Genomic DNA, 16,754 nt, shown 5'->3' on the forward strand with positions numbered 1-16,754 from the left:
TATCGACCCATTTTACATGGGTTGGGTGATGGTTGAAAACCAATTTGGTGGGTCGGTTGGTGGTTTGGTTGATGGGTCATCCATCTAAATATTTTTTTAATTTTTTTTAATATTTTATTAGTTGTTACAACGCTATATCTTTTATAAATTAAATGTGACTAGTTCAACAATATTCAAATAAAAGATTCAAAACATTACGGGCATATATATTGCAATTAAACATAAATATTTCAACAAATAATAATCGTCCAAATATTTATAGGCTATGTTTTAAAATTAAAATAGTTCACATAAGATAATTATGTTAAATTTATTGCTTTTGGAATTTTGGTCAATATTAGACAATTTAATAAATGTGATATAAATAAAAATTTGAAATTAAAAATATTAAATATTTTAATTAAATTTAATAAATAATAAATTAATAAATAAAGTTGGTTGGCCGATATTACCCGACTAACCAACTTTTTAGCATATTAGAAACCATTATCGACCCAACTATACATGGGTTGGTTGATATTATCGACCCAACTTAAATGGGTCGGTTGATGGTTGATTATCCATCACAAATTATGGGTCGAAAATGGGTTGGTTGGTGGTTAAAACCGATCCATGCACAGCCCTAAAAATATCTAGTCTAAAACCCTAATAAAAGATTTTCACGTATCCAATATACTTTCTTCTCCCATTAATAAACTAGTCAAATATTGAGATAGATATTTTCACAACAATATCATCAAAATTACTTGGCAGCCCTCGGAGTGGGCCAAATGGCACCTCCCCCACCTTTACTTCAACCAATCACAGAACGAAACATGTACTTAAATAAATTATTCATATGTCGCACTTTCCACTTCTTTGCTTGTCCCACTACACACACACACACAGTACTAGTACTGTACTCTGTGTTCTTTGTAGGTATGGTATATATATATATATATATATATATATGTATCTATCTTTCCTTAGTTTCATATTCATGGTGATATTTTCTTCACAAAGGTTATATTCTTTCTTCCAATGGGTTTATATTAATTCATCAAACCCACCACCACTACCGTAAATCATTCATTAATGTTGTAGATCTGGGGAAATGAGAATAAAGGAAACTCATTAAATTAAAGTTGTCATTTTTTTTTTTTTTTTTTTGGGGAATTTAATTCTATGTTTTTTTTTTTTTTTTATAAATTACAGGAATAAAAAGATATGATGAAGAAAAGTGAGATGAAGAGGATAGAGAATGCAGCAAGCAGGCAGGTGACGTTTTCGAAGCGGAGAAACGGGCTTTTGAAGAAGGCTTATGAACTCTCAGTTCTTTGTGATGCTGAAGTTGCTCTCTTTGTTTTCTCCCCCTCCGGCAAACACTATGAATACTCTACTTCCAGGTTTCTCTATATATATATATATATATATATATATATATATATATATATATATATATATATATATATATATATATATATATATATATATATATATATATATATATATATATATATATGTAAATAGTTGTGATATTATGTTGTAGTAACTTTTGATGCTTATGATTTTTAATAATAATAATAATAATAAGGGTAAATTACACCCACACCCCTGAGGTATACTTAAATAACTTTAAGGTCCCTGTGGTATCGATAATTACACTCACCCCCTTGAAACGTAGTTATAAACTCTAATGGTATAATGCATTGGATACGTTATTACGATAGAGTTCTAACGGACTATTAGTTTCAGGAAGTGGTGGAGACAACAAAGAGTTATGGGTGATTTAAGAAATATTGGGGGAGCCATGTCACCCCATAACTCTATGTTATCTCCACCACTAGCTAAAAGTAATAGTCCATTAGAACCCTATCGGAATAATGTATCCAATGCATTATCCTGTTAGAGTTTTTAACTACCTTTCAGGGGGTGAGTAATTATCGATACCACATGGACCTTAAAGTTATTTAAGCATACCTCAGGGGTGTGGGTGTAATTTACCCTAATAATAATAATAATTAGAAAATCCCTCTTGTTTGGGTAATTACAACCACCCTCTCCTTTTAAATATTATTGTATAAAATTTATGTAATTCGGTTATTTATCGAACCAAATAGTATATTTAGTTCGATAAACGGTATGAATGTTGGCGTACCGAAATTTTGGTTCGGTTTTATTACCGAATTAACATCCCTATATATATATATATATATATATATATATATATATATATATATATATATATATATATATATTTGGAGGGGTCTTTTCATAAAATAATACGTAGTTGATGGGGTGCTGTAATTACCCAAACATGAGAGGGGGTTTTCGTAATTTTACTATAACTCAGGGGTTGACGTAATTTCGCCTAATAATTATTATTATTATTTTCTGTATGCAAGTCCTATCTATGGACTATAGTTGTATCTTTAACTATTTGTTTTATTACTTTTATTCCCACTTGGGAGTTTTGAATTAACCCTTTGTTACACTGATTTTTTAATTGGACGACGTTTAAATTATAAAAAAGGTGTTGGAATTAAACCTTGTTATAATTATGCATGATGAAGAAATTGTGCAATTGGAATTATTATATTTATTTTTAAAATATTAGAATTTATCATATGATCATTAGTTATAGTTTTATAATTTTATGAAAGTGGGTGTTCTTATTATTTTTCATTTTTTTTATGAAAGTTTTCGAAACTTTTTCAAAATGTTAAAACTCGTGTGATTTCCGAAAATTCCAAAATTTTCATTTTGGAATTGGAATTGGAATTAGTTTTGTATTTCAGAAGAAAAAAAACAATTGAATAATTTCCGAAAAGATTAATTTCAATACGTTCCATCCGACACTCACCCCTACTTTGAATGAAAGATTATTCAAAGGTAATATTTGAAATTAGTGTAATGTTGAAAACCAAAATCCTGCAATTTTAATTTTGTGACAAATTTATATGTACCCTGCAGACTTAACCAACACAAAACCATTTTTGATTATATTCATTTTAACAAAGTTATCTAAAAATATATTCGCAATAAAAATCTTGAAATTAACTTGATTAAACTAAAAACATTTATTATTAACTGATGAAATTCTTACTTACTGAAAGAAGATTATAATGTATATATAGCATGTTATATAGTATATATTAAATATGTTTCAATATTTTTGAAGATGTGGTTTAAAGATATATCGTACGAGAATCTCGATCGCACACACCGGCCGCTTAATTACTCTTATTTAATAATTCTTCAGTACGAGCGACGACATAGATCGTATTCAAATAACTCTACATTTTTTTTAAATGATAACAGTGTGATGGACAACACAATCGAACGGTACGCAATAACGTACGACAAAGCCGAAGAAATTGGGAAAAAGACCAAGGAAGAAATTATTCAGGTTTGGATTCTACTCATATTTCTAATTCATAGCATAACCAAATATGATACATAGCTTTTATTCGACGTCCGTAAAATATGTATAGATATATACATGTTTAATTACAGAATATAATCCGGTGAAATTCACGGAGTGCGTGTATAAATCGTAACAAAACGTAATTTATATATGATTTTGGCGAGGCTCGAGTTTGGTCTGGATCCCTAATCTCTGAAAAATACATGATTTTGTAATGTGTGATAAATCAACATGCAAATTGTTTTGGTTTAATTTACTTCATTTTTGTGTTAAGATATTTTTTTAATGTTTGGTGAACTTTTACTTAAGAAAGAAGCCATATGTTGTACGTAAAGTAATATAATGTTACAAACTATTTGGAAACAATAAGGCCTCGTTTGGTTGAGGATTGGGGTGATAAACGAGTCGAGTCGACTCGACTCGTGAGCTTGATGGATGAGCTGGTTCGAAAAAAGCTCGAACTTGGACTCGAGTTTTTTGAGCTCGAGCTCGCGAGCTCGAGCTAGTTTTTAGTTGTTAGTGTGCTCACGAGCCGGCTCGTGAGCCTTATCTATTTATTTATTTTTTTAAATTTTTTTATAGGGCAAATGGCAAAAAGGTCCATCACATGGGACTTAAATGCATTTTGGTCCACAAAAAAAACAGTCTCTCAATAACCCCATCCCCATGTCTTTAGTCTAAAATACCCTCAATAATATAATTCTTATCAATTCCACCCATTATGCTCTAACTTCCTTAATATTACACATTGACCCCGGATTTAAACAAATATATCACATTAATTCCCAAAACTTTTTTTTTTCAGAAAATAATTTTTTTTCTGAAATGTTTTTTTTCCGGCCAGATTCCGGCGTTGACCGCCGGAGACTGCCGGTCTCCAGCGTTGACTTTTTTTTTTGAATTTTTTTTCCTGAAATTTTTTTCCGGCCGGTCAACCACCGTTGACCGCCGGTCTCCGGCGTTGACTTTTTTTTTTTTTGAATTGTTTCTCTTAGAAAAAAAAAAATTTAATTAATATTACTGTCTTGGCTACTAAATTACTGTCTCAGACAGTAATATTACTGTTTGGGACAGTAATATTTCGAATATTATTTTTCCGAACAGTAATATTATTAAAAATTACTGTCTCCGACAGTTAAATAACTGTCGGAGACAGTAATTTAGCAACGAATACATTAATATTAATTAAAAATATTTTTTTTTAAGAATAAAAAAGTCAATTAACAGTTAAATTACTGTCTCCGACAGTTAAATAACTGTTGGAGACAGTAATTTAGCAACGAATACAGTAATATTAATTAAAATATTTTTGAAGAAAAAAAAAAACAAAAGAGTCAATTAACAGTTAAATTACTGTTTCCGACAGTTAAATAACTGCCGGAGACAGTAATTTAGCAGCCAAAACAGTAGTATTAATTAAAATATTATTTATAAGAAAATACAAAATTACAAAAAAAAAAAAAAGTCAACGCCGGATACCCGGCGGTTAACGGCAGTTGACCGGTCGGAAAAAAATTCAAGAAAAAAAAAATTTCAAAAAAAAAAAAAAAAAGGTCAACGCCGGAGACCAGCGGTCTCCGGTGGTGGCGGGTCAAAATTGAAATTAGGGTTAAAATTGGTTTATTGATGAAATTGTGCTAAATTGGGGTGTAAATCATGAAATTGGAGTTAAATTGGGTTTCAATGAATTGGAGGTAATTTTGGTATATATAAAAGGATTTTCCTTATTTGCAAATAAGTTTGAATGAACTGGATTTATTTGAAAGACAAAAAAGTTGGATGTCCCTCTTTTAATTAAGTGCCCTTGTCATGGGCCTATTTGCCACTACCCCTTTTTTATATATTATTTTTTGTATAAATAATGTATAATAGTATAAAATATTATAGAAATAAATAAAAATAAAATATAAATATTAAAAAAATATATAACTACAATTTATTTTTTATTTTGAATTTTTTTAAATAAATTTTAATAATAATAAAATAATAATTAAAAAATATTTTTTTAAATAAAAAAGAAAAACAAGAAAATGAGCTTGGGATCGAACTCGACAAAATGAGCTCGAGCTCGACAAAATGAACAAAAAGAAGGAACTCGATGAGCTCGAGCCTGCCAAAAAAAGCAAACGAGGCTCGTTCACACTCCTAGCTATTGAGGAGATTAGCCATGATTAATTAAATAATTGAAATTTGTGTTGTATTTGATGAACCATATATATAACTTTCTGGTTCAATCCGGAAATATTACCATTTCATGCCCCTTAGGGAGCTTTTTGGTAAAACAATATTTGGGTTTTCATTACATTGTTTAATCTTATCATGACTAATCGGCAACCAAACGAGGTCTCAAGGACATCATTAACTTATTTTTACAATCTTGATAATTTTTTTTTTATTATATGAATCATCAAACTATTTTATTACTCCCTTGTTCCCATTTTATTTATCGTTTTAGAGAATTTCTTTTGTTTCACAATAATTGTTACTCTAAAATCATAGTAAAACATTTATTGTTGTTTGTACAAATTTGCCCTTAGTCCTCTTAAGAGAATTAACAGTGAAACAATTAACAATTAACGAGAGGAGTTTTTTTAGTCATTTTCTTCTTTTTTTTATTTTTTTATTTTTTATTATTTATTTACTTTATATATTGATATTATTGATTCTGATGCAGCAGTCGGAAAATAAGTCTGCTAGCTTGCATAAGAAAATTGGGCTCCTTGAAGAAACTAAAAGGTCAACATCCTTTGTTTGACCCTTTTTTTCTCACAAGATAACATTAGTTATATATATATATATATATATATATATATATATATATATATATATATATATATATATATATATATATATATATATATATATATATTAGTTATTACAATTTACCTCCCAAATGAATTAATATATGTAAAAAAATAATATATATATGAAATGTTTATTATATATTTCAGAAGGCTCAGTGGAGAGAGTTTAGGTTCTTGTTCTAAGGACGAGCTCGAAAAAATCGAACAAGAGATCAAACGAAGTTTAGCGACCGTTAAGGCCAGGAAGGTACGTATATACGCTACATATCAACATTTGTCATGTCCTATAATCGAAATTAATGTATTGATCACGTATTATATCAAGCATTTATATAATTATCGAATGACGAGTCGTAATTTTATTATTTTTTTTCTACCAGAATAAATTAATTCAGGAGAAGATTAATCAGCTGAAGCTACAGGTATAAAATCTTGTACACTAATTGTCAATTGTCAAGAACTAAAATCTCGTACATTGTTCGATCGATTCTGAACCTTCGATTTCGATGATGTAGGAGAAGAATTTGACGAATGAAAACGCGGAACTAATAAAAACGGTTGGTGTATACATACATACACCCATTTAGGGTAAATTACACCTACGCCCCTGAGATTTGCTAAAATAACTTTAAGGTCCATGTATTATCGATAATTACAACCACCCCTGAAGCATTGTTAGAAACTCTAACTGGAAAATGCATTTGATGCGTTATATCTGATAGATTTCTAACGGACTATTAGTTTCAGGAAGTGGTGGAAACAAAATAGAGCTAGGGTGATTTAAGAAATGTTGGGGGTGCCATGTCAGCACCCTCTAACTCTACGTTTTCTCCACCACTTTCTTAAACTAATAGTCCATTAGAACTCTATAGGAATAACGTATCTAATGCATAGAGTTTCTAACGATGTTTCAAGGGGTGATTGTAATTATCGATATCATAGGGACCTTAAAGTTATTTTAGCATAGCTCAGGGATGTAGGTGTAATTTGCCCATATATATATAAATTGTAAGTTTAATTATTATTTATTGTTATATAAAATGAATTGGTTTATGTAGCGTGAGATGGTGAAGAATCTGAAATTGTCTAATCCTCCAAAAGTTGAACCAGCAGCAGCTATGGAGGGGGAAGAAACCCCCATGTTTCATCTGTGAGTAATATATGTGGAGAGAGAGAGAGAGAGAGAGTTCTATTATTAATAATATATGCAATAATAATATCTCTCTCAATAATGAATGAAACTCAAGTGAGTGAGTATGATGTAATAATAATGGTGTGCCACGTCATTACTTAATTATTAAGACGAAGTTGAGGAGTTGATCTCTCAACCAGGTATGAACTCATCATGTGAAGACAAGATATTTTATATATTTATATAATACTTTGTTGTTTGTGTGTATATTGTGTATGTAATATATTGCATCTAATGCTAGGTTTTTTCTGGGATGTGGTAGATATCGTTTAAGTTTTAATAATAGCGGTTTGACTCCAAATGTGATTTTGACTATTTTTTGTAGTTGAATTTGGCAAAGTGCATATAAAGTATGGAATTTGTAATTGTTTAAAGGTGTTTGGCTAAGTTTATTATAAACAGATGATAACTCTTACCTCTGACAAGATGTTTTTAGAGCTAATAAACTGTTACATCTTATTTTTTAGGATTAATATTTGGATTGAATTCAGTTTGCACTCCTGTACTATCATTACTGTCAATGTTTTCAAAACCGGACCGGACCGGCCGGTCCGACCGGTTTAACCGCGAACCGGACACCACACCGGTCCGGTCCTATACATAAACCCGGAAAGGCCAAAAACCCGGGTCGGTTATTGGGAACCGGACAAATTCCGGTTGAACCGCCGTAAAACCCGGAAAAACCGGCAAAAAAAACCGGTTCCATATGAAAAATAAAATGAGAGAGAGGTGGAGACAGAAAACTTCACCTTTTCGTCTGGTTTGCTGAAAGATCGGCAATGGCAGTGGTTGAGAAAGAGAGTTGAAGAAGAAAGAAAAAAAAAAAAACAAGAGGAAAGCAAAACAGCGGGGGAGAAAGAGTGGAGGCGCAAGGCTAAGAAGACTAAGAAAATTAGAGTTTAGATTTTGGGTAAATGGGCTTTAATAAATAATTGTATTGAAATTTTAGTATAAATTATTTTAAAATTACAAATTTACAGTGACTTTTCAAACTTAAAAGATATGCAAGTATTATATAAAATTCAATTATGTAATTTTTGGTATACACTTTTATGCGTACGTTTTATTTTATATTTGATACATTATTTTAATATTTATATTTATGTAAATTATATTTTTCTTGTTGTAAATGCTAACTTTATTTCCTTTATATTTTATATTTTATTGTGAATTTTAAATTGTAAATCAGTAAATGCTTAAAAATGATATTTTATGAGGAATATATATTATTTGAGTGCATATATTCATATAATTTACCACTTTAAAATTATATAAATAAATTAAAAATATTGAAAAATGCAAAAACCCGGTTGAACCTCGGTTGAACCGGTCCAACCGTGACCCAGTTGCTGGCCCGGTTCGATGGCCGGTCCGGTTTTCAAAACATTGATTACTGTTGCATATACCCCTATGTACTATGAAATGCGACAAAACTACCCCCGCTGTCCATCTATGTTACAAAAGTTGTTGGAATTTTTTTGACCAAAATACCCCTTTAATTGTGTATAAAAAGTGTGCATCATTCTTCACTCATTTCTTCCCAATTTCTTCCTACTTTTCGTTCCTAGCCCTTTCTTTTATCCAAAATTTATGAACAAATTTTATATTCTAGATATTATTTTTAATTTCTTTTTATATTTATAAATAAAGTACTCGATTTAAAAATGTCTTTCGGTAGTTCAAATTCATATTTAGGTCCAAATACAGTGAAACACTACATGTTATATTTCCTGCAACCACTTTTGTTTTTATGTATGTGTTCAATTTTTTTTTTTGCCCATGTTACATTGAATTTGTATCAAATAAGAGTACGGGTAAAAATGTAACTCGCTGCAAAAACTAACACCATTAAAGTCGATTGGTAAAGTGAGGGGTTGTTTTGTTGCATTTCATAGTACAAAGGGTATATGTGACAGTGACGATAGTACAGGGCTGCAAAATTGTATTGAACCCTTAATTTTTAGAGTGTTTGAATAATGAGATTATTTCCTATTTTTTACTCATTATAAGATCTTAAATAAAATGGTGGAGTATAGATTTTTTTTAAAATATCTTATTTGCTCTCAAACAGCTTATTTAAAAAACAATCTTTTTTTTTTAAAGTTACCAAACACTTTAGAAGAGCTTATAAGCTCTAAAATATCTTGTAAACTCTTTTTAACAACTTGTAAGCTTAGCCAAACAGCTTATTTTCTCTCAAACAGCTTATTTAAATTTTTTTTTTTTTTAAATTTACCCAAACACTTTAGAAGAGCTTATCAGCTCTAAAATATCTTGTAAACTCTTTTTAACAACTTGTAAGCTTAGCCAAACACGCTCTTAGTTAGCTTTCTAATTCAACTTGAAACACCAATATTCAAAATATATGAAGGAATCAATGAATATTGTCATGAAATTTTGAGTTATCTAAAATTCAAAATGTAACTCAGTAACGAATAAATTTGTCATCAAATATTCATTCAATCAAGTTGATTCAAGTTAGATTAGAAAGCTACTTCAAAAGAATACAGCTTCCGTGTTTAAAAATATTGTCAAAATGACGTTCAAAGTTAATACAATTATATTAATAAAATTGAAACGACATTCAACATTAGACACTAAACAATATCTTGTGTTTTCATTGTTATGCTAATTATATATACATGTTGTCAACCCAACTCATAAGCGGGTCATCCAATGTTTGTTGGCCGGGTGGACGGGTTAAATAAATACTAAGGGCTCGTTTGGTTACTGCTATAAGGTTCTACTGACTAAATAGTAGGCGCTAATAACACGTCCGCTTGACAAGATTTACATTTTTTCAAACCCGCTACTAAATTTAAAGTCCGCTATTAAATGCTACTATTGCATTAAATTAGTAGCACCCCTCCCCTAGAGATTAATTTAATAGGGGGTGATTAAAAATGAAAAAGACAATTTTACCTTAAAATCATATTGTATTATTTTAATCTAAGTGGTTTATATATAATTCATATATAATAACTGAATTTAACAAATTTAATAGAAGATCTAATCTAAGAAACCGAACATGCTATTAACCAAATAATTTAATTAGCCAGTAGAGAGTTATTCCAATCTCATCTAATCCAATATATGTAACCGAACGAGCCCTAAAGTAATCGGGTTATAAATATGGAAAGAGAAAATTAAGGTGAACTTAAAACTATAAATTAATTTAAAGAAGATTCTTTTTGTTTATTTTTTTTCATTCTTGGAAGATGGGTCGGGTCCATATAAGCGGGTCGGGTATTGGTGAATTTTTTACAATGAAACCCGAACCAGACCCATATTGATATATTTTTTCCTCGTTCTGAATTCCAAAAGTTTACCGATTGTTCATTCTTTTTTTTTTAATGGAATTGAGATACATAATAAATTTCGATTTTCGGTTCGATTTTATGCAAAATTATTCTCGAAACAATTATCTGACAAAAAAAAAATTACACTTACAATATTCATATTATCGTATATCTTATGTAATAGGAGATTTAAATTTTGGAATTTTATAATTCTGACAATTCCGATGCAAACATTTCCGATTTAGGAATAACTTTTTTCATTCCAACTTTCAGACCTTTCGATCTCCGAATTTTCTATAACATAATTGACATTACTTTTTCACTTCTATTTTGTTTTTGTTTTTTAATTTTCGAAAGAGCTGATTACGATATGTCCGATTTTCACCCCTATGCATGCTAAACCATATAACTCGTTAGTGCATACCTTTTCTACTTTTATAACATATTAAAATCAACACAACAAGTTGATATAATTAGGCAATGCTTTCGATGGTTAGTTTAAAATTTATCATTAAAAATTAAAATTTCATGATTACTTTGAAATAATCCCCATAAATATATTTTTATTATTAAAAAAAAAAAAAAAAAGAAAAAAAAGCTAAATGAAAAAGGGGAAGGATGATATTGATCTAAGAGCGATAACTTCGTTGCAACATAGAAAAATCCGCTAACATAATGAACCCAACTACTATTTAAATCAAAGAAAAATATTAAAATAAAAAACAAATAATAATTATTTTTTTAGAGGAATAACCTCTAAATAAATTTTACTACCAAGTGATCACACGCACGTGGTTCATAAGGTAATTTTTATCTTCAATTGCAAAATAATGTTCAAAATGAATAAATTAATTTTTTTAATTATTTTTAATATTTTATTTTTGCACGTGCGTAAAGAATGGGGAAACACATTCAAACCATGGTTGATCACTGGTTAATTAAGCTATTGATGTGTTCGGTTTTTATACTGAACGCTCAATTAGCCCACGGGGCTAAATTTGTCAACTTAACATTTCTAGAGTGGGCTGTACCGAAAGGAGCAGGTGAAATTACGTATTTACCCTTCTAATTTTATTTTTGTTGATAATTAAATAGCCATAAAATAATATACAAAATTGGTTATATATATTTGATACAGTTTGTTTGGACGGGAGTCCACCGGCTTACGCCTTAGACGAAGGAATTGGAGATGGAGCTAATAGCTGGGTGCTTTTTATTGAGGTAATTAATTGGTTTTTATAATGGCTTAATTTCATTTTGAACCCTCAAAATAAATTATTTTGTCATTTTACACCCCTAGAAAAATTTAATAACATTTTACATCCTTGGAACACAATAAGCAATTCAAATCGCACCTCGGCTTGAATTTCTGATAGTTAATGAGGCAAATTCATTGTTTTAATGACATTTTTTTGGTGAAAATTTTTTAACGTACAAAATGCAAATAATAAAAAATTGCTCAATAAATTAATTTAAAGCTAAAAATTTTTATCACAAAAAAAAAAAAAAAATTCATATTTTTTTCTCAACATTCGACCGATTTATCGTTGATTATAATTCGTGAAAAAAATTGCTTTAATTATTTTGATAAACGAAAATGGTTGAAGGATATTTGTTCTTTTAACTCGACACTGCACGAGTAACATAAACATGTTTGAAAAATAAAGTTACCATGAATGACTATATCAATTTATATTTACTGCAGTAAAAGACCTACCTCTCCGATAATTTGGTGAGAAAATATTTGGAATTTCTTTTTGTCATATAAAAACTAATATTTAATTAATTTATTGCGATTTTTTTTTTCATTGAAAGATACCAGTTTTAAGATGAACCATTGTGAATGAATTATTGTGTTTTGAGGGTGCAGATTGCTATAAACAAATTTGAGGGTGTAAAGTGTCAAAATGTTACATTTCAAGGGTGCAAAGTGCAACAAAGTCGTTTTCTAATATATAATTATTTCATAAAATATTAATTTGGCGATAAAATTTAATATTTTGAATTCGGAAATAAATATATTAGGGTGGTGGATGGTGTAGTTCAAAAGCTGATTGTTTCAATAGATCGAAAATACCGATTGGAAGCACTTTATTAAAGTCCAGCCCATTTTTCTCAGGAATTTTGGACAATAACCAGACATTGAATCCAGGTAATTATTATTTACAAATGCATTCATTTATTAAATAGTATATTTTAAATTATATGTATATATTTATATATAAATATTTATATAATATTTATTTGTTTCTTTCAGATTTCTACAATTGGAATCGAGTTTATATTACGTATTGTGACGGCGCGTCGTTTATGGCCGATATCGAAGAAGTTGATCCAGTAAGTTCAATTTCATTTATTATTTATTATTTATTTATATATTATATAAATATATAAATAATATATATTAATTAATAAATGAATTTCAGGAAACAAATGTGACATATAGAGGAGCAAGGATATTTGATGCTATAATGGATGATCTTCTAGCTAAAGGAATGAAGAATGCTGATAATGTAAGTATTTACTAATTTTCATGATTTAATTAATATTTAAATTTAATTAATTAAATAAAATAAAAATTATTCATTGAGATATATAAATTAAAAAGACATGAGTTGATTTTCAAATCTTTCAGAAATTACTTTACAATTATTTTAAGGCAAATTATGGCCACCTGAGGTATGGCCAAATTACGAAAAAACCCCTCATGTTTGGGTAATTACAACCACCCCTCCTTTTAAATATTTTTACATAAAAATGATAGGCTATACTGAGCGGTGGGTCGGCCGGTGGATTAGCGACGACGTTAAATTGCGACAAGTTTCGGGGATTATTGCCCAATGCTGGTAGAGTGAAATGCGTTGCTGATTCTGGTACTTTCCTTCATGGGTAAGTCTTACAAATTAAAACATTCTTGTTTCATTTTTAAGAATTTGCAAAATATTTTTTTTAACCTTATTTATATATATATACCTTTGAATGTAATTATTATGACAGAAAACATCTTATTGGAACCAAGTACAGAGAAAACTACTTTGCCCACGTAGTTCAAACACATGTAAATCTCTCTCTCTCTCTCTCTCTCTCTCTCTCTCTCTCTCTCTCTCTCTCTCTCTCTCTCTCTCTCTCTCTCTCTCTCTCTCTCTCTCTCTCTCTCTCTCTCTCTCTCTCTCTCTCTCTCTCTCTCTCTCTCTCTCTTATATATATTATACTATGGCATGCAGGAACTTGCCAAACGTTTGCCAACTACATGCACGTCAAAAATGGATCCCAACTTGGTGAGGGTTGATTATATTAATCATTTTTATATCAATATTACAAGTAAATTAAATCCCATTAAATACTAATGACAATTTATATATATATGTATGTATAATTAATTAATTATACATAATTATTATAGTGTCTTTTCCCTGAGAATTTTATTCGAGATATTCAGACGCCACTCTTTGTAGTCGAAGCAGGTTTCGAAAAATTCCAGGTAACCTCAATTTCATGAAAATGGTACAATTTAAATGTTGGCTCGAATTTATTTTTATTTTATGTATTGATTAATTGTTTTTAAAATAAATATGTATTGTTGAATTGAATGTGTGTTTCAGACTGAAGATCTTATGATACCTGTTCTTGGTGGTAAGACACAATGGAATAGTTGCATTACAAATTTAACACTTTGCAATTCAACTCAATTACACTACATGAAAGGTAATCAAATTATTATTGCAACTAATTTCAACATAATTAAAAAAGAAATAAATAATTATCATCTAATTAATTAATTACAATCTTGATTTATTTCAGAGTTTAGGGATGTCTTTGTTGAGACACTGCTAAACGTTATCGACAAATCCGCGTGTAGAGGATTGTTCGTTCATTCATGCTATCGCCATGGCCACATCGGCAGTAGAGACGGGTGGGCGTGCTCACCCAAGGTCGCGGATAAAGTAAGATTTACTAATTCTACCGTATGCAAACATAAATTTACTCATTTTTCTCCCTAATTTAAATAATTGGTAAGTTACAACCACCCCATTAGGTATGATCAATTTACGAAAACAAATCCTTATGGTGTCAAATTCAACATAATCATCAATATTTCGTGGAATGTGCTCTAGATCGTACTCGTTTTGTGAAAAAATACAGTTTCTGATGCACCACAATCTGATATATATAAGTCAAAAACACATTATGACCATCTTGCTTGAAAATGTAGGATTCGAATGGGATAAAATAGGTACAAAAGTGATAATATTCCATATAATCTCGAAGATTCCACTAAATTTGAAACCGTAAGGGTGGACGTGTAAGAAGATTTATAGTTGAGGGGTGGTTGTAATTACCCAAATACGAGGGGGATTTTCGTAATTTGACCATACATCAGGGCTGGTTGTAATTTTCCCATGAATAATTGCATATGTTTCGTTCATGTTTAATATTGTGATCTTTCGTGTTAATTATTATACTTTTGCAGACGATTGCAAAGGCTATTGCGGACTGGTACTTTGACAGGAGTTATTTTCAAGAGATAGATCATCAATATAACTTGCCACAAAATTGTACCTTACCCGCAGATGAATTCACGAAAAAGTGTATGGAATCTCTCAAGGGTAAATTAAACTACAATTTGCACTCTTAAATTATTAAGTGTTGTAACAATTACCCCTGCATGTAATAAATGTAACACTTACATCCTCTATTAATAATATCAATGGTACGACTTTTACTTTACTCTAATGGTGCATTTACTTTCTTGCCTAAACGTTCTTCAAACCATTAATTAAATGATGCATATGTAATATAAAAAAAAAATTAACGATCATTTCAGTATCTCAATTTATTATTTCAAAATTCTAATTCGACCAAGAAAATATTTTTTGAATTTTAGTTTCAATATTGGTTTTTTTACTTTCTCTTAATTGTTTGTGGAAACATTTGAATGATTTTTTTCAAACTTACTGCGCAATCCCACCCAACAATTAGATGATTATTTTTTAGGGTAAATTACACCTACACCCCTGAGGTATACTTAAATAATTTTAAGGTCCTTATTGTATTGATAATTACACTCACCCCCCCTCCCCCCCCCCCCCCCCCCCGAAACATAGTTATAAACTCTAACGAGATAATGCATTGGATACATTATTCCGATACGGTTCTAATGAACTATTACTTTTAGCTAGTGGTGGAGATAACATAGAGTTATGGGGAGTTATGTGGTGGCATGGCTCCCCACATATGTCTTAAATCACCCATAACTCTTTGTTATCTCCACCACTTCCTAAAACCAATAGAGCGTTAGAACTCTATCGTAATAACGTATCCAATGCATTATCCCATTAGAGTTTATAACTACGTTTCAATGGGGTGAGTGTAATTATCGATACCACAGGGACCTTAAAGTTATTTAAGCATGCCTCAGGGATGTGGGTGTAATTTACCCTATTTTTTTAATTAGTGGAAACTTTTATTTATATAAACCTCCCGTTTTATATTCTCCTAAAAAGTTTAGGACTAGTCCATCTCACTTGCTATTAATCTATAGCTCGCATCTGATTCGAAATTTATTTTTGTTGGCGATTAATGATGATAAAATACAATAATGTCGCAAGAAAAGTCCATATTGTCGATGGGGCCAGAAAAAATTAAAACATAATAATGAAAAAAAAATCAGCGCCGTCGAAGACTGGGGTTGACGGTCAAAATTCAATTATGAGTCAATATCGAATAATTGATGAAATTGGGGTTAAAGGAATAAAATTAAAGTGTATTAAAATGTGAGGATATTTTAGTTATTTACACATCTTTGGACTTTGTGTGAGTTTTTTTATAAAAGAGTTTTCGGGATGAACCTAAATTGAAATGAGTTGACCACTATAGGAAGTAAATATTGTTTCTTATACTTTAATAGTGCACATTGTATTTATAATAACCCATGCTATAAGAAGTAAATATTGTTTCTTATACTTTAATAGTGTACATTGTATTTATTAACTCATAAATTAATAACCAAATGGTGCAAAAGTAATTATTTGTGACTCTTCACCTAATGCAAT

The 16,754-nt window shown here is 29.9% G+C and overlaps 2 protein-coding genes across 8 annotated transcripts; both read left to right on the forward strand.

Moving 5' to 3' along the window:
- Window positions 1-823: 823 nt before the first annotated feature.
- On the forward strand, window positions 824-7,609 carry LOC105956200 (MADS-box protein SOC1). Of its 7 annotated transcripts, none has more exons than XM_088818362.1 (8): window positions 824-918; window positions 1,195-1,385; window positions 3,301-3,388; window positions 6,081-6,142; window positions 6,358-6,457; window positions 6,591-6,632; window positions 6,726-6,767; window positions 7,269-7,609. In XM_088818362.1, exons 2-8 carry the CDS (start codon window positions 1,207-1,209, stop codon window positions 7,362-7,364), a joined length of 609 nt encoding a protein of 202 aa, XP_088674488.1. In that variant the 5' UTR covers window positions 824-918; window positions 1,195-1,206; the 3' UTR covers window positions 7,365-7,609. The 7 variants fall into 7 exon arrangements, with proteins under 7 accessions (XP_088674488.1, XP_088674497.1, XP_088674490.1 ...); XM_088818371.1 differs by having other exon boundaries at window positions 6,084-6,142; XM_088818364.1 differs by having other exon boundaries at window positions 908-1,002.
- Window positions 7,610-11,418: 3,809 nt separating this feature from the next.
- Window positions 11,419-15,429, forward strand: LOC148772646 (pectin acetylesterase 11-like). Its single transcript, XM_088818389.1, has 13 exons — window positions 11,419-11,504; window positions 11,599-11,744; window positions 11,840-11,922; window positions 12,727-12,853; window positions 12,959-13,038; window positions 13,128-13,214; window positions 13,466-13,590; window positions 13,699-13,759; window positions 13,926-13,979; window positions 14,105-14,182; window positions 14,304-14,406; window positions 14,503-14,645; window positions 15,173-15,429. The coding sequence occupies exons 2-13, from the start codon at window positions 11,600-11,602 to the stop codon at window positions 15,335-15,337; spliced, it is 1,251 nt and encodes a 416-aa protein (XP_088674515.1). The 5' UTR covers window positions 11,419-11,504; window position 11,599; the 3' UTR covers window positions 15,338-15,429.
- The last annotated feature ends 1,325 nt before the right edge of the window (window positions 15,430-16,754 follow it).

Source organism: Erythranthe guttata, chromosome 1 (assembly GCF_056151865.1).
Source record: "Erythranthe guttata isolate IM_541 chromosome 1, IM_541, whole genome shotgun sequence".
Classification (NCBI taxonomy): Eukaryota; Viridiplantae; Streptophyta; class Magnoliopsida; order Lamiales; family Phrymaceae; genus Erythranthe; species Erythranthe guttata.